Source organism: Lampetra fluviatilis, chromosome 49, assembly GCF_964198595.1.
Source record: "Lampetra fluviatilis chromosome 49, kcLamFluv1.1, whole genome shotgun sequence".
In the NCBI taxonomy this organism is placed as follows: Eukaryota; Metazoa; Chordata; class Hyperoartia; order Petromyzontiformes; family Petromyzontidae; genus Lampetra; species Lampetra fluviatilis.
Window position 1 is genome coordinate 7,660,350 of NC_136323.1, and position 24,385 is coordinate 7,684,734.

The 24,385-nt window shown below is 46.7% G+C and overlaps 1 protein-coding gene across 1 annotated transcript in view; it reads left to right on the plus strand.

Annotated features, from left to right (window-relative positions):
• LOC144948506 (microtubule organization protein AKNA-like) overlaps positions 1–24,385 on the plus strand; it is a 65,936-nt gene that overhangs the window by 34,335 nt on the left and 7,216 nt on the right. Inside the window, exons 13-23 of the mRNA XM_078878042.1 lie at positions 418–586; positions 3,233–3,382; positions 4,105–4,208; positions 4,953–5,197; positions 6,829–6,991; positions 9,659–9,859; positions 10,792–10,898; positions 13,432–13,551; positions 19,065–19,181; positions 20,795–20,959; positions 23,496–23,637. Coding sequence (XP_078734168.1) covers positions 418–586; positions 3,233–3,382; positions 4,105–4,208; positions 4,953–5,197; positions 6,829–6,991; positions 9,659–9,859; positions 10,792–10,898; positions 13,432–13,551; positions 19,065–19,181; positions 20,795–20,959; positions 23,496–23,637 — 1,683 coding nt within the window. The remainder of the gene's footprint in view (positions 1–417; positions 587–3,232; positions 3,383–4,104; positions 4,209–4,952; positions 5,198–6,828; positions 6,992–9,658; positions 9,860–10,791; positions 10,899–13,431; positions 13,552–19,064; positions 19,182–20,794; positions 20,960–23,495; positions 23,638–24,385) is intronic.

Here is a 24,385-nt window from a genome sequence, read left to right on the forward strand (position 1 = left end):
ATAAAACAATACAATTCCAACGACGTTTCGATTGCAACACAGACAATCATCATCAGGTGTTTGTGTTGCAATCGAAACGTCGTGAGAATTTTATTGTTTTATTTTTATAATTATTTTATTATTTCCCTTTTACGTGACTTTACCGAAAGAACCAAGAAAATGAGTTTTCAATTAGAAAACAAGTTTGCAATTGGAGTAATCTCCACAAGTCCATCGACCAAGGGGGGAGGTCTATGATCAAGTGGTGGAATACTGCCAGAGCAGATCCTGGTGGTGGCGTGTCTAAATCCCAGAAGCTGCTGGATCTGGCAAAGGGTCGAAAGCGTTGGCTAGGTGTGGTGGCATCAACGCTTTTGGCCATGAGTACATCTCGCTCGAGCGACGACACGATGCACTTGCCTGCGCTCGCCCCCGTAGGCGGACGCCCATGTGGCCGGCGCGTGCCTCTCCTTCAGCCACGGAGCACGACGGGAAGGCGGGAGGGGACGCCGCTTTGCGCAGCGGTCGCCGAACGGCTCAGCACAGCGGCGCGGCGGCGGTGGCGGCGGCGGCGGCGGCGGAGCACCACGCCACGGCGAAAGCAGAGGTGGCGTCGGGCGTCGCCGAGACTGCTTGACATTTGTGGCACAGGCTCATGGTTCAGCGACGGTCCTGGTTAACACTCCGGGTGTATTGAGCAAAAAATACATGCCGTCTGCTGCATGGTCGACGGTAAAAATCCCGGGATGGTATTTGTAAAAGAGTAGGCGGTCTATTGCTGGTGCCCCAGTCCAAATTTCTCAGATTTAATAACTTATCTGCAAATAATGTAATCCTGTAACACCATGTATATTCGCCCCCTGCTGGCTGACAAGAGCTATGAAACACCATAGGTATCGCCTTCACGATAGCCGTTGTGTGCTATGGAAATTGTGTGATTACCAATCACATTACATTATACTGGTAGGAACCACCTGGTTCCACCAGCCCACAAGGGATTATTGTGTCCGTCCGTCCGTCGTGCATCCAAACATGGGAGAGGTGGGGCTGGGTGGAGAGCGGGGGGTGGGGAGGGGCTGGGTGGGGAGGGGCTGGGTGGGGGGTGGGAGGGCTGGGGCTGGGTGGGGAGGGGCTGGTCACGGGCTTGTGCCCGCCCTCACAGTTGGCCATATTTGTGGAATACACCACGCCGCCGTTGACCCTGGCCATTGACCGAGCAACCCAACGTTCCTACCAGCTCCCTCCGCAGGAATGTGTTTATAAAATAAGAATAAGTTTAGGTCATGAATTTGATTTCTGTGCATTGTCAGGTGGCTTTGTGGTGAGACACTCAGAAGGATTTGAGTTCAAATTCCAGAATTAAGGAGTCGATTGCCCATCATCCGTGCATGGAAATAAGTACCGCTTCATGGGAAGTCCACAGTGCTTGTTCTATGGACAAGATGACACCTGCCATAGTAATGTGGAATTTACAGTTTCCTTGGGGCCACCAACAGAGGTGAACACTGCCCCACACTCATTTGAGCAGGTAGCTTCTTTCATTTCTCATCCATCAACTGCTCAAAATTGTCTCTTTATTGTGCACTATAGGGACATGAATACATAGTTGTAATATAAATAGACGTAAAATACATTTAGATTATCATGGTTGAATTAAAAAGACTGGATAAAAAGCTTACATTTGGCATAAACTAGAAAATATAAATACCAAAGATTTTGACTTGGGCCCCAAAAAATGTAAGCTGAGAGCTTATAAACACAATACAGTTAAGTCTCTTGCATTTATACCTACGATCCGTCTTCAGTGAACCAAGAAGTGTTCCTCCCATGGATTGTGTGACGATGAAGCCAATAGCAGGGAAAGTCTACTACCGGTTATCGGTAGAGCATATTGATATTGCACGTTGTATAATAATGTAATTATATTATTTAACTTTATAGTCTTTGAGTATGTCTTGAGCGAATATATTACTACGTACAGACAGCACGTAAAATATCACAAGCTGCATTCATTGAATCATCTAATTATATTACAGCATGTATCACCATCATCAACACCATCTTTACAAATGTTTAATTCTTATTTACCTCTAAGAGGTCTCAGAGTGCCAACACTTTTTTTTCATGATCCATATTAAAGTTGAAAAAACATCATGAAAATCGTAACCAAAATAAAACATACAAATAAATAGAATGTGTCCCATCTCAGTGCCAGGCAGTAGAGGCTATGCAAGTGGCTTGTAATCCATCACTTGAGGCAACGAGGGTTGGTGGATTACACACACATATTTTGTAAAACTCCTTGTAGGTCTCGAGGAGAAAACGTTACAGCAAAATGTGGACTCCACCTGGTTCCATCTGTATGGGATAGAGTGTTTCCACCTTGCACACGTGGGTTTTTGTATAAACACATGAATTGGCAGAAAACATCTTAATAGATGAAGGACCACAGAGCTTGGGCAATTGTTGGTAGTGCCAGCTCCCCACGTAGCTGCTGCTTTTCCTGCTTGTCTTCGAGATTGCGGCGATTTACAAGTTGAAATTGACAGCATTAAAGTGAGTTATTTGACTAAGTCAATCCAACCAAGTTATAAGTGGTGATTATTAGTGGGGTGGAGCTGTGGTGTAGTGATTTGTGCATGGCACTATGAACCCAGCGACCCAAGTTGAATTCCTAAACGAAGCTAACCTTGGTGGCGAGTGATATCTGAACCGGTATTGGGGCACCTCCTTTGCAAACTCACACTGACCAGCGTGGTGAGGTATGATTACATAACACCCGTGATCGACATGGCGCGGGGAAACATTCATCCAGCAGTACACTGGCAAAAGGATGCGTACATGTACATTTACTATTTGAGCACAGTGAAATCTCACTAGGCTTCCTGTACTTGATGTCCCAATTTTTAAGTCCAACCAAAGCATTCGCATTGATACAACTGCTGGTCAAAGTTCCACTAATTTACATTTTTCTGCATCTAACATTCAGTTTGGCTGGTCCACTTAACAATGTTATATTGGTTTTCACTGTTCTACTTTTGTGGGAAGTCAACAGCTGTTAGTCTATTGGAAAACAAACTGGCCCCAATTATAGGAATGATAAATTTCCACTTTTGGTCCTGGACCACCAATGGAGATGAGCACTTGGCTACACGAAAGCAATTCATCGTTAGTGTGGTTCCCCTGGCGAGGATTTGTCTGATCATTGCGTCCGTGTCCCTTGCCTCGCCTGCGACGGCGCCGCGTTTTCTAGCCGCGTGCGCCGGTGACGCCGAGGGCCCGGGGAACACAGCCTCGCGCAGCCACGAGCCGCAGCAGCCTGAGCAGCGGCACGGGCGACGCTGCCAACCGTGAGCCCCGGCCCCGTCCAGCGCGCCGTCCGGCCGCCGGCACCAAGCAGGAGGTGAGAGCCGGCACCCCTCCGTGAGGCGTGGGAGAGGGCGGATGTGTACACCTCGCTTCGGCTCTTTGCCGTTGTGCTGTAAAGCTCTCTGATGTCTTTTCAAACAATAGCAAACTCGCAGGTTAACCACACACAAAAAAAACACATCAGGGCGTTGGGCACGGATGTCAAATATGTTTCCTCCCATCCTTCAGGTGGTTAAGGCCGGCGGTCAGAAGCTAGCGGAGGTCAGAGGCAGCTCGCCTGTGAGATGTGCGAGCGCACAGCGGTTGCGGCACCTCATTAGGGGCCAGTGGGAACAGGCCCCACTGATGAAGAGAGAACCTCAAAAACACTTACCTGTTCATTATAGAGATGATAAACTGCATACACCCCCTGCCTCCCCTCTCTTTCTCCCACTACCCCTTGTTCAACCACGGGTCTCAGAGTCTCTAAATAGAGAATGAGAACCACTGTGACACATTTATTTATTTCAGTACTGAGACACCTTGTTGCAGTCACCCAAGGAGTCTGTGATGGCTCTGGGAGTAGATCATCGTGTGTTGAATTTTAGTAAAATTAATCAATGTTTATTTTAACAGCTTAATAAAAAAAGTGTTAATTTCACACTCGATGCCCGCTCAATGTTACACATTGTCAAGCCATCACCAGCCTGGTGCTTGTTGTTGTGCCCCAGTGTTGTTGGAGATATTTGTGTTTATTTGTGTCCCCGTCGTGCATAGGATCGAATCGTGTCACCGGAGACTGATAGCGGCTTCGTCGGTTCAGAGAGCGGTCGGCTCGGAGCAACGCTCACGACCCCAGAAACAACGATGCACGTGACCAGGTCGTCTGCCCTCGACCCTGTATCTCACACAAACAGACATATATAGATGACCCTGATGGAGCGGGTGACTGAAGTCAATTTCAATCATGTTCTAGAAGGCTTGTCAAGGTGGAACTTGACCCAATTATAGTCGAGGGCTCCATCGTGGGCATTCCAGGGCAGTGCAGCAAAATCTATCATTGTGCTATGCTATGCTCCAATGGCTATGCTGCCCAACTTCACAAACCCATAGTGACCAGTGTCGTGAAGTGTAGTCAATAACCCCCACGACATTCCACGGTCGGAGGTCCTCAACCAGCAGCGATTTGACAAAATGCCGATACACATTAATTCAAGCAGTTCGCTTTTCACGTGAAAGGTAAATGCACGCACTAAATAAGCACGACGTAGTTATCTTTAGTGCATGCTGGTTAGTGATAAATCTGGATTAATAATATCTCCTTTTGCAATGCAATGGGAGATTTGCGTGCAACGTGCTCCATCCTCAAAGCCTACAACTCTCTCTGATCGCTCCACAGTAGAGAAGGGGGGGAGCTTCTCCTGATAATTGTCTTAGGGCCCTGGTGTGATGGAACGCCAGGCAGGCCGGGGTTTGTCCAAGAGAGCGTGAGACAATTCACGGCAATGCAAAGTCGCACAAGGGGCCACAACATCTGTTCTCAGTTGCAGCGCTGGCTCCTGCCCAGGCGTGACTGATTTCAAACCCCAGCATGTTCATTGCAGGCTTCTCGTTTTCGCAAACAGGCATCCCAGTGGCGTCGAAGCGGCTCCGAAACAACGCAGGGCGGGGGCAGCGCCGCGGGCAGCGCCGCGGGTCCCGCAGGATGAGGAGGCGAGGGCGACTGGCGCGGGATCCAAGCGGTGGGCCGCGGGTGAGCAGACGAGCAGCACTCGTGGAGACGTCACGCCCATCCGCGCCACCGCACCCCGCCTCTACGTCAGAGGCGCGGGGAGGGATGGAGAGAAGGGGGAGATCTCCACCCCACGAGGTGAGCCCATGCCTTATTCGGCACGCTGTCCAGCGAAGCGTCGTGATGTGCATAAGGGTTGTTCATGTACGCGTATGTATACGTATGTATGTTGAGCTTCTTTCGCGCCGTACGTAGCAAAATGTGCTAATCGAAGGATGGAAATGGTCAAAATTTCCAATGCAGGACCCTCCTGAAAAATAGTCTTATTAACAGAAGATCAGTGTCTCCCCATAATCATACAACTTTTACTTGTTCAATTTTGAAAAAGTTAAACAATTTGGATACTCAAAAGAGCGTTGTGCAGTGCCTTATCTCTATATTGTATTTAAAGAAAATGAGAATAAAAAAATACCGAAATAGTTTTTTTAAGCAATGCCAGCATAATTGTCAATTTAACATAGAGCAGTGGCGGAAATTCCACAATCCTCTGACAGGGAGCATCCATTCCCAAGGATGACCACTGTTAAATTGCCAGAGTGGTGCTAATAGTCACTCTGAATGGACAAATAACTTTTTTTTCCAACCCACACAGGATTTGACTTCCTAACTTTCTGATCACTTTCTGCCACAGCACCAGCCAATTCCTTATATGTCAAATGGGCGCATGCACCAGCTGCTGCAGCTGCCAGCATACGTCTGCGGCAGATATGACTGTGACTGACGCTACTGACATAACCAGTCCTAACAAGTGTCTCACAGCCTGCTGGATGCTGAGTTTTACGCACTGTCACCTGGGTTGAGACTGTGAACTTCCTACGCAAGTGCGAACAAAAAAAACTGAGATTGCAATGTAACATGACACATGTTCCCTGCTCCGTAGATCCTATTATAAGTGTCAGCCAGGGATGTGGCCAAGGTAGATTTCCAGGGCATGTGCTGTTTGCGACCACCAATTATAAAAAGCCAGCATGGCACACAAGGGGGTGGCGTAGCCAACACCACACAAGTGCCTATAATCACGAAGTATGGATTGTGGATTGGCTGGCCCCCTTCAAGACTGTAGATGAATTGTCACGGCTCGTTGGTCCAATTATATTCAAGAACCGATTCTCTTTTCTTGCCATTGTGGTTGTTGTAGCGCCGCTATGAGCTGCAGGGTTCTCATGAACCGATTACGAATTGCAAATATTTGATCCTTCCGTGCACAATTGGAGTGTTGTTTCGGGAGAGTATGAATTGATTGTAATCGATTATCTGATGCATCGTTAAATGCCTAATAATCGCCTATTTCCCCAGTTCTTAATTTAAGGCTGAATCGAATGGGAATGTCAAAGTTTAACTCTCACTCTCCAGTGATGATGTGCATAGCCTGGAATCAAACCACACGCACGCACACACAAAGACGCCTTAACTTTCTGTATGCGACCATTTAGGAGCCAATATCCCTGCGTGCGTAATGAGAAGAGTGGTGGTGGTGTAGTGATTAGCGCCCAACACTCCGAGCCGGGCAACCCGAGTTTGATTCCCAACCATGGCGAATATTAGTGGTGCCCGATCGCGATGAAATCAGCTCGTGTGCATGTGCTACATCACAATGCAGGATCGTGTGAGACGACAATGGCTTGGGGGAAGCCTTCATCCAGCAGTGGATTGATCATGGCCAGTGTTGATGATAACAGCGAATGGTTGCTCTGCTCGCTGCCCTGCAGCGTTGGCGGTGGAGGCGGTGAGGACGGCTGCACGTGCCACTAGAAGGAGCGCGGACGAGGGGCCTGGCTCGCCAGGCTCCACGCGCCTCGGCTCTGGCCAGCCCTCCCGTGGCAGGCGCCTCTCCCAGCTCAGCGACGGGCAATCGTCCCGCTCGTCAAAGCAGTACGCCGTCTTCCGTTGCGCACAGTTCAATTTCTCTATGCAACGTCACATTCTATACACAACTTTTAATTTTATACACACAGTTCAATTTGTGTACGCAACGTTACATTCTATACACAACGTACTTTAAGGTTTTTTCGGTAAGGTCACGTAATTTTTTTTAATAGAAATATTATTTATTTTAAATTTTTTACCTACGTGACCTTACCGAAAAAACCTAAGAGTATGAATCCTTGCAATCACGAAAGCTTCAAATCTAGAACTATACACAACGTTTCATTCTATACAAAAAGTCAAAATCTACATATAAACTTTAATTTTATACACACAGTCCAATTCTGTACACCCACTTCAAGTCTATAACACAGTTAACTTCTTGACTTAAAGCTTTCGTGACTGCAGGAATTCATATTCTTTGGGTCTTTCGTTAAAGTCATGTAGATAGGTTCAAAGAAAATAACATTATTTTCTCAAAGAAAATAACATGATTTTCTCAAAGAAAATAACGTTATTTTCTCAAGGAAAAATAATACTATTTTCTTTGAACCTATCTACGTGACTTTATCGAAAGACCCAGAGAATATAGTTAACTTCTATACATCGAGTTGAAGTAAAAAAAAAGTATACTTTCAGAAATAATGTAGAAAGCATTTCAGCATTAGCTCTGTCTGTCCATCCATCTGTACGTAATGGAGGAGGCACTATAAGACTCATAAATTATGATACAGAATATATCTTTCCTACAAGTTTTGTTTGTTCGGCCGGCTTACCCCATACAAAACTAACCAAATTGATCAAGTAGTCACTCAGAGCATAGACACACCAAGCAGAGCTCAAATTACCCTTTGCAACCGTATTACGAATACACTAATTCTGCAGACAGACGCATGTAGGAGCATGTTTCACAATATGCAAGATTTGTTCTCATTTGCAGTGCATCACCCTGTCAGAGAGTAGTCCCATAAGAGGATATCTCGTGATTGCTGATGAGGTCGCTCCAACATATTTTTTATATTCACACCTTTTACATGCCCTGTAAAGTTTATTTGTGTGTCAATTAGACTGATGTTTTTTAATTGTTAGAGCTGGAAAAAAAAGCTGCATTGGGAAGAAAAAAAATGACTAATGTGTCTTTCTTGGCAATTATCGGTTACCAGACCGAGACCGTGCTTAGTGTTTATTATCCAGTAGCCTAAATGTAACATCGGCATAATACATTCATGTAATTTGAATACATTGTAATACATTCATCCTTACACAAATTATTAAATGCATGTATTATGCGCATACGAATGCGTCTCATGTTAATCTCTGAAAATGAGAACATGGCTTTAGTCATTTATTAGCTGTCTGGATTCAAACCCAAGTTCCCACTGGTCACACAACTCTGTAAAGTGCCTAGTTTTTTTTACATTGCAGTCATCAGTAGGGCCTCTTTTCGTTGCAAAGGTGACATGAACCCATTATATACAACATATCAAAATCTAGTAACATGCCAATCTACTGGTGGATGAAGGCCTGCCCACACCTTTCATTCATGGGAGTTGTTTGACCTTACGTCACACGACGCTCAGTGTGGGTTTTGTAATCATGACTTATTTACCCGGTAAAGCCAAAGACTCTCTTTCAGGAGGGGCCTACTACATTGGGTGGTTTGGCCAACACCAATGACATTCTATTAGAGGACACCAGAGAGCCCAGAGAGAACCCATGCAGAACAGGTGGAGAACATGCAAACTCCACACAGAAAGGCACCCAAGACGGGAATCAAGATTTACTGTGCAGTGTATTGCCCACTGCACCACTGCTCCACTTACAGAATTATTGAAAAAAACAAAAATTGTTACACACATCATTTGATGCATTTATTCTAAGAGAAGAATCGTTGTTCAAAGATCAATCAATGCATCATTGCACTCCTACAATGTAAAATGTAAGTATTGCAGGAGTGATGGTTTGGTGCATGTGTTGTTGAGTGTATTTAGGTTCATGGTGGCGTGGTTATTAAGTTGGCGTGGTTATGATCTTTACGTACGACATTTTCATATGGTGCTTTGCACAAAATTTGTGCTCTGAATAATTAGTATAACCCAGTGGTTGGTTTTATACATTTGTTTTATGTCCTATGCTTTATGTGCATGCCAACAAGCCATATACATCTTTAAAAACTCAACTTCTGGCCATTATCCAAAACGTCGCCAATAATTTATTGTCCTTTTTAAGGCCACAGAATTATTCACGAATGAGATTTTTGTTGGTTTGTGCTTGTGCACTGCTGCCAACACAGTATCACCAAATACTTTTTACAACCCCCATCACATTAAATTTGGTTCTGCACTTAATTTGTCCAAAATATCACCTCTAAAAATAACAAAAAATCATGATCACATTCCAAACGTTACTCTTGGAAGAAGAGTGGATAGGAAAGTACTACCCATTACTGTGTGGAACAAAGGTCACTCAAAGGTCACTTCAAGAATCTCAGAGGCACCTCAATGACACCCGTCTCCACGAGCCACTCTTGAACAAGAAGGGTTGCACTGCCGTGTGAGAGATACTAATTTACGCTTCATATCATGACATTACGCCGATCGCACAATTGGGATCAGTATCCACAATCTCTGCTGAGCACTTCACCCAAGATGTGCTCTCGTTCGTACCTCCTAGGGAAGCCATGCTGGCACTGCAGTCAGAAATCGCCAAACTGGGGCGGCGCCTGGAGCAGAGCAAGAGGCCTGGCCACGTCGCCCGGGACCCCGAGAGGTCTCGCGAAACCTCGGCATCGTCGTCCGGCCGATCCCGTGGACGAACCAGGCGCCGCAGCCTAGTGCCGCCGCCTGCTCCTCTGGCGAGCACGCCCAAGCGAGAGTGCGTCCTGGCACTCACCGATTCACACTACAGACACTCGCTCACCGGCGGTCGGTCGACTCCGTATCACCCTTCTGTCATGGTTGCTGTTCCCATGAACTTTCACTTTATGATTTCTTCTGCCACGAGGATTCAGCCTACCCGTCGGACTGTTTCATCTCGTCCGTGTTGTGTTCAGCCACCATACTACACAGGACATGACACTTATCTTTCTTTTTCTTTACCGGTACTGCTTGATGTTGGTTCTCCCTCACATCATCGTCTCTCCCCTTTTCCCAAGTTCATACAATATCTTTGCTCCATTCAAGAGACTATAAACTCTCATCTATTAGAGCTTCGATCGCACTGTGTGTTGTTGCCCAGGGCTTTTGGGCCAGTGTTCAGCAACCATGAACTCTTCCCTTCTCAAAACATACATTTGTAAATTTTAGATCATTTAAAAAAAATGTCTACGCCTTTGAAAATACATTTCCTATTCATGCACGCAATTGTAGTGACTATGAGATACAGTCACCTAGCGATGGTGGTCAGTGGCATTCAAGTGAGGGGACACGTCAAACAGGAATCCCACCGTGGAGCTGGAGCAATGGAATCATCTCTTCTGCATATGCGAGGTGGATCGTTCCATTGCAGGGCAGCGAGATATAGCTACAGCGGGTGGGAGGCCTTCATCCAGTGATCATGCCTGACGATGATGGTGACGACGGTGAGTTGGCATCGGCACGCGAAAAATAATTAACCATAACCGTCATAATCCTCGTCAGCCGTGATAAATCCACTGCTGGATGATGGCCTCCCCATCACAGGCGATGATGATTGTTGTCCTCTTTCAGGAAAGCGTCGGCAATGGGACGTTTCGGACACGTGGCTTTGGCATTTGGACGGGCGCCGAGTTCAATCTAACACTGCTCTCTATCCCTGCGCCGTTTAAGCAAAAGCGTGGAGGACCTTCACCGCGAAGTCGTCAAGCTGCGGGAGGAAGTGAGATCGAGATTCAGCCAGTCGCAGCCTCCTCCCCTGCGCTCTCAACACGCTCACTGTAAGTTCTATGAGGGGTGGGGGGGGGGGTCATGGGAACATATACCAGACTCTTGTAATGTGGGATTGCTTCGAGCAAAGTTAGGCTCGTAAGCTAGTTGTGTTGCGGATTGCAACCGATGCGCGTGAGGTTTTGAACCGTGCACAGATTGCGTGGGGCATTTATCACGGTTGAATGCTGGACGGCAGAAATGCAAGCCGTATTGTTATCGCATGCGAAAGTATCTACAAAGGCGTAATTTGGTGATTCGTTTCTTTTGTTACGTGAACGTGTGACTCTGATGAGGTGTAGGCCGCATTTGCTAAAACGGTTAAAACGGCGTGCACAGCTTTCAGTAAAAGACAACCTTCAGAGGCAGTGTGTATGGAAACATATCCATTTGAAGCCACTTTCATGTTCCACCTATGTGCGGGTTCACAACATTTTCATCAGATCGTATGCAGGCAAGAGTTTCTCATTGGCATATTATCACAGCACCGGGTTTGGGGCGTGCATAACCGTTCCTATGTACTGAGGCTTTATTTGCACCAGGGACTGAGCGTCACCTCCCTTTGAACTGTGAAATCTGTAAGTGTAAATGCACCTTTGTGGGAGTTGTTATTGGTTGTCAATGTGTATTGAAAGCGTAAGAGCTTTTTTTTTCTTCTTCTTTTTTTAGACGACAGTGCTTATATATTTATTATTATTATAGTTTGTCATATGTAAAAAAAAGAACCTTTGAAAAAAATTACCGTGGTCGTTTTTATTACTTTCACGATTGTGCTGTCGACCTCTCTCCTTTGTGGTTTTCGGGCCGTACCACTGACTTTTTCGGGCACGACGTCTTGACGTTTCGTTCCGCATGCCGGCAACTTCTTCAAGAGCTACTTCAACAGCTATTCAGAAGCTTCTCATTCAGCTCCCGAAGAAGGTGCCAGCATGTGGGAATGAAACATCAGACAACCGTGCTGAAAAAAACACAGTACAACCCGAAAAACACATCGGGGAGCTACTCATCTGTATTCGAAGTATAAAATAACTCATATAATGTATTTTTCACATTGTTGTGGTGAACATGAAATCGCAGTGTTATGATATCCATGTCAAATTTTACCAGCTGATTTGGTAAAGCAGGATTTGCTCAACTGTCACTGCCTATTATACGTAAAATGTAATTTCTTCTCGTGGCATTGCTTTAGAATAGCACACATGTGTGTAAACATTTTAATGCATGACGCTTGCATTAACTGTGAAACATAACACCACCATATTGTCCAGACTGATTATCGAGATCCACCTATCCGTAACTGTACCTGAGAGCATATTCACAGAGAGAGAGAGTTTATGTTGCGTTGGCATGACACAACATGCTCCTTTTGACATCGATAACGCGCATTGGACATGGAGCCGTGGTGCAGTGGTTAATTACGCTGAGCTAGGAACCCTGCAAGAACCTGAATTAAATTCCTGGCCACGGCTCACATTAGTGGCGAGCGACATCGGAACCGGTTCTTGGTCCGCAACCTCCGCCAACCCACACCTGACGATCGTGGTGAAATACATTCAAGCAATGACCATCGTGGGATGGCATGGGATTCAATTCAAATGCAAATTCTCATCATTATCGTCATCGACTTGACGTTGTTAATGTTTGTATGTTTGCACTGCTGCCCAGAGCCGGCCCAGCCACTAAGCGACCCTTGCAATTGCAAAGGGCCCCGTGGCCAGCAGAGGGCCCCCTAGAGTCACTGCTAGCTAGTGGGTGAAAAAAATCATACATCAAAGGGGCCTGCAACCAAATTTTGCTTAGGGCCCCCAACGGTCTAGGGCCGGCTCTGCTGCTGCCACCTGGGTCACACTGCCCGAGCTCTTGCAACGTCGTGCTGAAGGCTGCAGCCTCCCGGTGCCCGCTGCGCATTAATGAAGGGGTCGCTGCTGGGGAGAAAACGAGAATGATAATAACTTGGATATCGCGTTCATGTTATTTTATTTCTGGTTCGGTTTGGTTACATTCCACCCCCCCACCTCCCCATTCTTCCATCTTCTTCCCCTCCCCCATAAATACGCTGCTCCCGATCGTTACCCCTACCGCGGTCGGTCCCTAATTTCGAGGGTGCATCGCGTCGGTTCTAGATTTGAAGTTTTCGTGACTGCAAGGATTCATACTCTTTGGGGTTTTTTTTCTTCAGTAAAGTCACGTAGGTAAAAAATTAAATAAATTAAATCACGACGTTTCGGGCGCAACACAAGCGTCCTTCTTCAGGTGGGGACAACTTAGCGAAAGCACAACCGCTTAAGTGTGTCGCACACCGCTTAAGACACACTTGAGCGGTGTGTTTTCGCTAAGTCGTCCCCACTTGAAGAAGGACGCTTGTGTTGTGCCCGAAGCATCGCGTCGGGTTTGTTCCACGTTATTTGCACATTTATCCTCCCCCCCCCTCTTCAGAATATACTTTGTGTTCTGGGTTCTTGAATAGCAATGAACAACAAAATAAAACGGTCGCTGCTGGATGTGTCGCTCAGTGGTGCCCCGGCGCTTGCGTTTCTACCGCAGGCTCGGACACGGAGGGCTCGCACGCGGCCAGCGCTTCCCGTGCTGCCATTCCCAACCGAGCCCCGCGCATGCACAGGAGCCAGTCAGAGGGCAGGCTGTCCTTGCGAGGCCCATACACAGGTGTGACGGATATGATGATGATGATGAGTATTATTACTACTACTACTACACTTGTTAAGCTGCGGAAAGCCTCACTCAAGACTTTTGTTTCAGGAGGGTCCTGCCAGATTCTTCGCAGGAAGGGGCAACTTTGTAAAGTGTAATCCCAATTTGGTAATTTGCAGGCGTGTGTTTTTATTTTTGCACTGGGATGTTTGGCCAATATCGGTTACATTGTACGTGTTTGTGTCAGCATTGTCATCAATGGCTACATTATAAAACATTACATTTAGTTTTCTATTTGTCATATCTGAAATTGGACTATTGGCGTATTTTAGTGTGATTTTCATATCGCAAGTGAGGTCATTCCTGCAAATGAAACTACCCTTGTGTCTCGAGTTCTCACCTGTTTAAACAATAAACTTGACTTTTTAGAGTACACAATGGTTGCTTACCAAGTTATGAATGAAAACGACCAATTGAAGTGACTTAAATCAGTGTTTCAGTGAAGCTACCTTCCGGGGCTATTCTAATGAGAGGATGCAATGCAGTACTCACTGTGAGACTTCCTCTCTTTCGAGACTCTCCAACACACCGGTTAGTGCTGTACTAGTAACGAATTGGCACGTTCTGTTTAAGTGACAAACCTTACTAATTGGCTGTGTGGGGTGGTGACGGCTTGAACGACACATTTATACTGATAGGAACCAAAAATGGGAGGGGTGGGGCTGGGTAGAGAGTGGAGGGTGGGGAGGGGCTGGGTGGGGACGGAGGGGCTGGGTGGGGAGGGGAGGGTGGGGAGGTGCTGGGTGGGGAGGGTGGGGAGGGGCTGGGTGGGGAGGGTGGGGAGGGGTTGGGTGGGGAGGGGCTGGTCACCCCGTGGTGCCCTTATAAAACTCAACGTTTAACCTACTCACGCCGGCTTGTGCCCACCCTCACAGTCGGGCATATTTGCGGAATACACCATGCCACCGTTGACCCTGGCCATTGACCGAGCAACCCAACGTTCCTACCAGCTCCCTCCGCAGGAATGTGTTATTTATGCGATCTAACCCAAAAAAATCTCTATTATGGAAATGTCTTTGTCTCATGGCTGGACACGCTGAGAGCACAACTCCTCTGACAGCGAATACAATGGATATTTTAATATGCACATTCAATGTCATTTTCCCTCAATTTTAACCTGCCTGTGTTATCAGTGTCATGTCACGATATGATGAACACATTCGGGTCTCTCGCACTGCAATGCAATCGTTGGTGTTAGAGACTGGCTCATGGATAGGGCCAGAGCTACCTCTGCATATGAGATTCATGTTTATTGCATGACAGCCAATATTTTTAATGCTCAAGAGCTGGAACTTCACCAACTTACATCTGAATCCAAATGTTACGTGATGTTTGTGCAGTACATACGTGGTGCTCAGGCTGAGACCCATCAACTCACTCCCTTTGAGAATCCAATTTAATCACGCAGGCAACTGCCAGAATGTGAACCCTTGACCTCAGCGGTGTCAGCTCAGAGCTCTGACCTCTGCGACACATGGCCACCTGAAGAAAAATGAATGTAAAGTGCACAATTGACGGAATTATGTCAATGACTACAACCGTCTTATCTATGTTGGCCGTCCTTGGTGCGATCATCACTAACATCATGGCAACAAAAGTTACTGCCTTGAGGGTCGTGTCTGTGCTGTTTTTTTTTTAGTTATTTATTTTAGTTTTTTCATTATCACTAACATCCACCAATCAATGGGACACAGGTGAGGAGGTGAAATGCTATTCCCTATTGGGGCTCGCAGCCACAGCAGTAGGCACAGATCAAGGCATTCATAGGACCTTTTCTGAAGCTCAATCAATGAACATTTTTGTTACTCATACATCTCTCAGGTGTATAACTTCTGCTAGATCATCGAATAATTCCACCGCTGTCTACATGCCGCTGTTTACTTTCTAGGACATCACAATGTAACAAAATATGCTTTGCCGTATTATCTCTGGGTCCCCCCCCCCATTGTTTTCTCAATCGTCGGTAATTGAGCTGAAACCGTCAAATGCACTGCACTTGGGGAGCCTTTTTGTACCCCCTGGAAAAGAAAGCCACATTTTTTCGTTTTCTATCCCCTCGGGGTGCTTAACTGCAGGTTCTGAAACCTATTGGGTCACCAGTCGGACACGGTGCGTGAGAACCCTGCGCTAGGCGGCCCGTGAGCTTGAGGTCTAAGGGTCTCACAGGTGCCGGCTCAGTTCCCCGATGCGCTGCATTAGGCTCCCCTGAGCCACTGGGTCACATCGCACCCCCCCCCCACGGATTTCCCATTGGCACTCTCTTTCACGCGTTGTATTGGCACCAAATGTTATTCCGCAGGAGAGGAGTGGTGCTGTTATGCACCGGAGTGGTTGTGTAGGATCAACCGTGGAGCTGCGCGATTGCTGGGCGTAGGGGCTGATGTAAAAATAATAATGTCAAAGCTATTTCTGCTTGAACATTGGGGTGGCACTTACCTCCCAGTTACAGCTCCTAGCGAGTGTCAGAAATTTCACATTCCTGTGGTGGGGGTGAATCTCTCGATTGGAATAACCTTCGTTGCCCTTCGTTATCCTATCCTTTTCTCCTGAGTTCTCGCTTGGTTAAACTCAAAACTTTGTTGACTTACCCACAGAGTGGTACTCATTGTATTGACCCTGCAGGGATAATGGACTGGGTCATGCCTGTCTCCATTATTTGAACTCGCGACCTTCGTACTCTGAGCCGCGACCTCCTTACTCTCCCGCTGAGTAACCTTGGTTGGCAATTAAAAGCAATTTTTATTTTAGCAACACTGCAATCCCTGGTGATAGGTGCATGTTAGCGAGACAGGCAGGGTGTACTTTGTGGAAAGCAGGCCATTCGAACACCTCCTTCACAGCTCAGCACGTGACCTTTTGAGGCGGTGCTCATACAAACGATTATTGAGCTGGCCAATTAAAGTGCACATTAATGAATATTGGACGTGCCAGTGAGTCAATGCAGGTTCCCATTCCGCCAGCACTTCTCCCTTACCGCCGCTCACAACGTTAACCTCTTCCGTCCTCTTCATGAGCCAGGCGGCGGTGGCTGTGTACGTGTCCTGTAATCCAGCACTGTGGAGGCCGTGAGGGTTGGTGGGTCACACAAGTGTTGTGAAATTCCCTTCTCGTCGGCATCGAGGTGCCATAACCCTGGCTCGCTAGTTAACTATTCGCCATATTTTTCCATCGGTACAGGGACAGAGCGTTGCCCCCTCGCCTGCCTGAGTTTCTCCCGGTGCTCCGGCTTCCTCCCACATGTATGAAAACAACTCATCATTAATTGGCTGAAGACATTCTAAAATAAGCACCCGATACAGGAGCCTCCTGAAAAAGAGCCCTACGCCTCAGTGTTGCTCTCCTGCAGAAATAAGTCGATTAGATTACGTGCAAAAATTTGATGGAAATGTTGCAAGGGTGACTTTGCTGGGGACCTGAAAATAAATCTCTGGACCTCTGCTTGGAAATCATTCCATGCGCTAGACAAACCATATGTGAAGGAACTATTTTTGGGGACAGGTTAAGATCATTCATCACTATGGCAATGGTTTTGCTGCCCGACAGGTACACCATGCTTCATTTCCCTCTCCGATCTGTGTTTTTTTCTTTCTGGCTGTAACGCATGTCGTTCCGCATGTTGTTCGGCACAATGTCCGGCGTTTCGCTCCACACGCCGGGAGCTTCCTCAGGAACTGAATAAAGCAGCTCACGTTCTCCCTTGATTAGATATCATTGCCTGCTGTTGCTTGTGTGAACAAGATGCAGTACAGCCCGAAAACACATTGTAGGTCACACAGCACAACCGCAGACAAACCTATGCAGCAATATGCGGTGCCTTAGCAGTAGGCTATCTTCCATTGGTGCATGCATTGAATTGAAATTCTACATCGGATTAGAAAAAAATGTTTTGTTACATCTAAGCCATGGATCGCCTGTTGCACTGGGAAGGACAATGCATTTAAATTTAGCGCTGCCGGTTGGCAGGCGTGGGCCCAGATAATTACATTTAGCGGAGGTAGCTGTAGGGAAAGACATAATTTATTAGCAGAATTTTTAAAAAGTCTAATCGGTTGGTTTACCTGCTCAAACAGGCACGCATATATTTTGCTGGCCGTGAGCTCGTTCAGCAAATTCCATATTCCCTCTGCTGGGACCTTTCTCTCGACAGCATGACCACCACTTATGAACACTACACCTAGAGGTGGCCAGCTGGTTCAGAGGTCAGCACACTTGACCTGGCATCGCTGAGCACCCGTGATCAAACCAGGTTCTCAAGTGCAGTGAGTTGATGGTTTCAACCTGGTCGTGAATGGCGGCAGCACAAAACAAACCGTCGCATTCAACTTCGGGTTTGCACTGAATTTGGAAAAATTTCAGCTGTGAGAATTACAATGAACCATCTGGGCTTGTCATCCAGTAAAACAAATAACACGTAGCATAGTGTGTGGGGAAGTATGACTCGTACCGTATAAAAAGGATAAAAAGGCAATTCACCGGATTGAAGTCCCGTGAGCTTTCTCAAAGGACCTCAGGCTCCAAGATCTCCTGAATGGGTTCATCGTCTCCATGACAAACCCCTATAGCGTGACCTTGTGGTCTCAAGGGAGGCAGACAAAAACTCTGGGGTGGGTGCAACATATTCAGTGTTAAACAAATTCTAAACAATCATGGGTAAGAATACGATTTGATGTTATATCTATCCTGCATTCGTCTCTAGCTCTTACTCCCTATGTATGTGATGCACACGGGAATATATGTTTTTATGGTTATGGGTGTTTGCCAAGATGGTAAACTTTTAAAGAAAATAACTATTGGCTTTGAATATTTTATTTCTACTTTAATTATTTATCCAGGAAAGCCACACGGAGTCGCCAAACTCTTTTTCAGGAGGGTCCTGCAGTGGGTGTTTATTTTAAGATGTTTTGAGCCAATTAATGAGCAATGACTATGATAATCTACAAGGAATCCCCTGATGCAATGGGGCTGTCTCATTACATATTTTCGATTGCAAAGTTGGTTTTATTTGTGAGAAAAAAAACTCCACATTTAAAATCTCCGGCTCCCATACCCGTAGTGCTACTGTTCATGGAACCCGAGGCCATGTTTTAAAGTGTAAAATGAAAAGCACAAGGGATGTTTAGGAGCCAATGATTTCTCGCTCCACAATGGATTATGGCTTTATGGAACAGCCTGCCAGACGCTCATCCACGGGCCCTCTTTAAAGAGCAGCTGTGTGAATTCTTATCAGCGCTGTGACGTGCACAGCCAGGCGGCTGTAAAGGGAGCAGCGGGAAAAAAGTAAAAAGTATATGTGTGTGTATTTCAGGCTAGAGAAATATCATTGTGATGGCCGCAGACATAATGGGTTTTTCCAGATGGACTCAAGTGCCATGCATTATTCTAAACATTGTGGTTTTTGTCATTCGTTATTTTTCCCTGACCCCCTCTAACTGTCGGCACTTTGTGCCTGGTTATTTATTTGCCGGCAGGACGGGACTATATTTCTCCGACCGTGGACCTTGCCAGCGTGGGCGTTCCTGCGGACTCAAGGGACACGGACCAGGCTGTTCCATGCCACTTTTGCAATGGCAGCGGAGTTCAAGAAGGTCAGATTGTCTCACGAGTGCCTTACACCACTCGCCCCTCACACCAGTTCTTTCCGTTGTACTTCAACCCAATCTGCCCATGTTTTGGGGTGCCACACTTTTTTTTATTGCAGGGATTCATTTCGGCTGGGTCTGTCCAGGTTGGCGACCCTAACAAATATTTCCACACCTGGCACACCGCATTACAGTATACCCCTCTCAATGTGGCTGAGACTACAACTACAAGTCACGTGCTTCTTCAGTACATCGTTCTGCTAAAACATTCCGTAGAACAATTATGCCCTGATATTAAATTATTGCCTACTGGGGATGAAAGTGATCACAGGGGCATAACGTAGGGAACATACTCCCCCCCCCCCATTAGCACTGTCTCGCTCTGTTCCCATGCGCTATTAAATACGTACAGTATATGGAATGCTGCCACGGTGCAATGGTTAGTGCACTGGACTTGCAATCCAGAGGTCGGCGGTTCGATTTGATCTCCTAGCATGGCAAGTTAAAACAACGCTATGACTTTCTTAAAATCCCCCCTATCTCTGCCCACCCAGAAGTGTGAACGGGTCAAACACAGCTAGTCGATCGACAATTTGCGTGTGGTAGGGTAGAATGTGGGTACTGCCACCACTTCCAAAGACTAGTGCCCAATATGGAAGAGTAGGCCAATTACCCTCTCGAGTAGTGGTTCTTAACCTTTACTGCAGCCTTGCACCCTTTTCATTCTCAATCGTAAACAAAAAATTACATTAATAAATACATATGGGGTTTGATGAGACAAAGTAGTTGTACTTCGGTGCCCGTGCTTCATTTGAGTTTCGATGATTTACCTTCAAAAAAGATCTGGCCACGTCTCACACCCCCCAGGGGGTGCAGCGTGCACCACAGGTGAAGAAGAACCACTGCTCGAGAGGGACTCTCCTGAGCAGTTCTGTTTTTTTCAGGCGACAGCCCTGCAGCTTGACCTTCTTTTAAAAGGAAGAGACAAAAAACTCTGGAAAACATGAAGAGTGTCAAATGTACATTCTAAATGTGACACTATAAAGACAATGAGTAACGCCAAAATGTGCCTCGCATACTGCCCTTCCTATCACCCCCTGTTTATTATATATTATACCAACATTTGTTTTGCTTGACTATAATCATTTGGAAGGGGCGGGCGGGGGGAGCTGAGCAGAGGTCGCAAACGGGTTTTGATTCCTTACCCGTACCCGGCCGCACCAGGGTCGCAAATGGGTACCCGTACCCGTACCCGTACCCGGCCGGGTACGGGTACCCGTTCCCTACCCGTACCCGTACCCTACCCGAAATGAGTGACAAACGGTTACTCACCAGTGACTCACGGCCTACCCGTACCCGGCCGCACCAGGGTCGCAAACGGGTACCCGTACCCGTACCCGGCCGGGTACGGGTAGCCGGGTATCGGATAGGGTACGGGTATCGGGTACCCGGTTGCGACCTCTGGAGCTGAGCAACATTGGGGGTGGGGAGTGCGGAGACGGTGGTGGGGGGGGGGGGCACATGCCTCTCCACCCGCCCCCCTCCCCCGACGTTACAGAGCAGTTGGGTGGCATAGTGGAACGGGATGCTTCTTCACCCTTGGACCCCACCGGTTGCAGTCGTCCGCGCTGGCAGTCTGGACGGGCTGAACCTCCGCGTGCCGCTGCCCTCTCCGCGGCAGCGGCGGCTGAGCGACACCCGCGCCGCGCCGCACTGCCCGCTCTGCCGCGGCCAGGGCACAGTCGTGGTGTCTCGCGGTCACCAAGAGGGTCGCGCCAAACACGGTGGGTCGTGCCCACACAAGCCCTCCGGAAGAGTGGAGGGTGGGGGGTGGTGTGGGCCCATGTCTAGCAGTGGATTAACAAAAAGGGTTGCACGTGTCTGTGTATGTATGATTGATTATGTGACTGTTTCATCATTATCAGTAGCAGCAGTCATGGCCAATCCTCTGCACTGCTGGATAAAGGCCTCTCCAAGCTGCTGGGGTGTAAAAAAACAAAATACACCGAGCACCTGCACACAGACTGAGGTCATCGTTCCATCTCCTTGGTGGAGGTCCTTTCCAGTGCGCTCCATTCCTTGGCTGCCACTCCGTCATTGTTGTTGATCACCGGACATCGTCCCTGCCATCGACGCATCCTGGCCATGCCCACTCGCTTTTTGTGTGTGTTTAGTTTGTGGTCCGTCTCAAGCACCTATGATGAGCACAGTTGGCTCTGTACGGTACGAAAGAAGTTCAACATACATGCATACATTCACAGTTTGAATGATGTCACGAACCTGAGCACGTTCTCCAATCCACACGTTTCTCTTTCTTGTATATTAATAGAATATCCAAGCGTGCATCTCTCCTGGCCTTGCACACTTCCATTTTTGTTCCATATATGTTGTTAGTCTGTATGTATCCGTGTGGGTAGTATGTAAATGTAGTTGTACTCATGTGTAGATCACTTGCATGTAGGCATCATGGTTAGCACGTTGTGCTGTGCTCGCTAACAACCCTTTCCCCCAACAGATTGTTAGAGGCTATATGGGGGATCTTTGTCTCTGTGTGCGCGTGTGTGGGTGTGTACATAGTCCTTGCTGTGCCCTCGTGTACAGTTGTCTGGTTGCACGTCCCCAGTCCTGCATGTCAATGTCTCAAGTTCTCTATTCCCATGCTGCAGTTCACTCTGCAATCAACCATTGATTCAATTTAGTGCAGCATTTATAGTAAGTACCATGAGAATCAATGTTGAAAGAAGCTATTATCTTGTTGACGGTTACCAATCAGGGTCGCTACATGCAGCGCCAGCCAATGTTGCTCACGGATTTCCCAGGCCTAGTTTGCATCACCCTCAGCTAATATTTGATCTTTAACACCAGCGTAATTAGTTTGCATTGGGAGTGGATCTTGTTACGCTGATTTGAGTCAGCAAGTTTACTTTCACAGTTATACAGCCATTTCCTTGCGCTTAGGTTGTTACACACAATCTCATACTTTTCATTGTTTTAGAACTGATGTTTGTACTTAGCTTGATGTCCTTACCACGCACCTCCAATTAGCACGGTTGGCGATGTACGTTGTGAAGCAAGTTTAATGTACATACTTGCTCTTCCATGATTTAAGTCAGTTTTCCAATACCACTGCAATCAGTTCTCATTTACGGCGTTCTTCTAAAGAATAACCTTTTAATCACTCAATTTTACCTGCGATGATCATGCATTAAATAAATGCTCCAAAAGAAACACATTTGCTTTGTGAAATACTTGCTTGCGAATTGAACTCACGGGACGGGTAGATGGGCAACATGGGGAAGATAGCATATGCAAGATTAAGAAAACATAAGTTGGCGTGGCCAGGACACGTCAGCAGCAAGGATAACCGTCGGTGGTCAAGACGAATGACAGACTGGCTGCCAAAGGAGGGAAAATCTGCCCATGCACAGGAGGAACTGGTCAGGTGTCGGACTTAATCTGCAGAATCTGCAAATCTGCAATTCAGCCATTAGATGGCAGCAAAGAGCAAAGATTTCTGAACCCGATCTTTAGGCATTGCCGCTCAGTCCCACAAATGAGAGAGTTGTCTCTGGAAACTCTCGTTGCCACCCAAATGGGAAATATACATTCAGTAATTGTAAAAAAAAAACGCATTAATCAAAAACGCTTGTGGCCTTAAAAGGAAAAATATACAATCGGCAGGGTTCTGGGCAATGGATGCGTCCTCATAGCACATTAAATAGCCAAACGTCCCAAAGAAGGACCCTTCCGCAAGGGGCATTGAAATGCAGTGAGCCTTTACTGGATGAATAAAAGACATTGTTACCATGACAGTCAAGTATAACTGTAATAGTGCGTGTCTCGTGTAAAACAATTGTCCACGGTAAGCGACTTGCGTCAATGTCATTGGAGGAAAAAGTTACGTAAGCTACTTCTGCGATGAAAATGCGCAATTTCCACAAATACGTCACCACCCTTGGCTCATGTGACTTGTTCGCATCCATTTTGCTGAAAGCGAAGCCTGATATATGCACAGTTGGTTACGCACGGTGCGAAATAAGTTCAGCATACATACATGCATACATTGGAGTTATTTAACCTTACTTCACCATGCTGGTCAGTGGTGGTTGGAAACGGTGAGAAGTATATTTACATATTAGCTGTTAGTACAGACCAACACATGATGTTGCTGAACTGCCTCCTGCTGCCTACCATGTGGCCCAATAGCCTAAATAGCAGTCAACCTCGTTTTGGTCAATGGCCCTTCTTGATAGCACACGCACGACGCTGTATCCGCATGCAATCGCCGTGTTGCTTGCGTCCGTCCGTCCGCCCCGGCAGATTCCTTCCAACGCCAGGGTCGCAGTAAAGGCAAGCGGAGAAGCCACGAGGCGGCCACGCTAGAGGCCGCTGCACCCATCCTGCAGCCTGGGGTCTCCTTCCCTTACTCGCTGCAATACGTGCCCCACACGCCACCCATCATGTACGTGCCTTTTCACTCCGAGCGAGTTTCCCGAGCATTGCCTGTTTTTAAAGTTCACATCTCCTGTGTGGATTCCTGTAGCTATGCCGCTCTAAAGAAACACTATCTCTTTAAGTTTGAGATATTAACCATAAATTTTGTTTTTTTTTCGGTAAAGTCACGTAGGTAAAAAACTAAATAAAAATAAATGAAAATGAAAACAACTAAATTATTATGATTTGTTTTAATTATAGTTGTTTTCATTTTAATTTATTTTATTTCGTTTTTTACCCACGTGACTTCACCGAAAAAACCTTGCAGTCACGAAAACTTCAAATCTAGAATTAACCATAAAGTCTAAGAGTCCAAAAGGGTCCTTATTCTGGATGTTTGTGTGCACTTTAGTACTACACAGTATGCAGAGAGTGGGCAAAAATGTTTAACAGATATAACTAACAAAATGGCGACTACCACCTCACTGCCATTTGCGAATTGCAGAGCAGTACATGTTGATCGAATGAGAGAGCACGTGCACAAATGTACGTTTGGACAAGGTGAAGGGAGAGTTGAGATTGCATCCCATTCTTCATCATCATCATCACCATCCATCAATCACTGCAATCGGATGACAACTGTGATTTTAAGTTTGTACGTTGCTGCTACCTATATCTAGCGCTCTGTTCAATCAAACTTCTTAATTCCGTTGGCACTTTGAGATGCACCTCCGATGAGCACGTTTGGCTACGTACAGCGCGGAAGAGGTGTAACG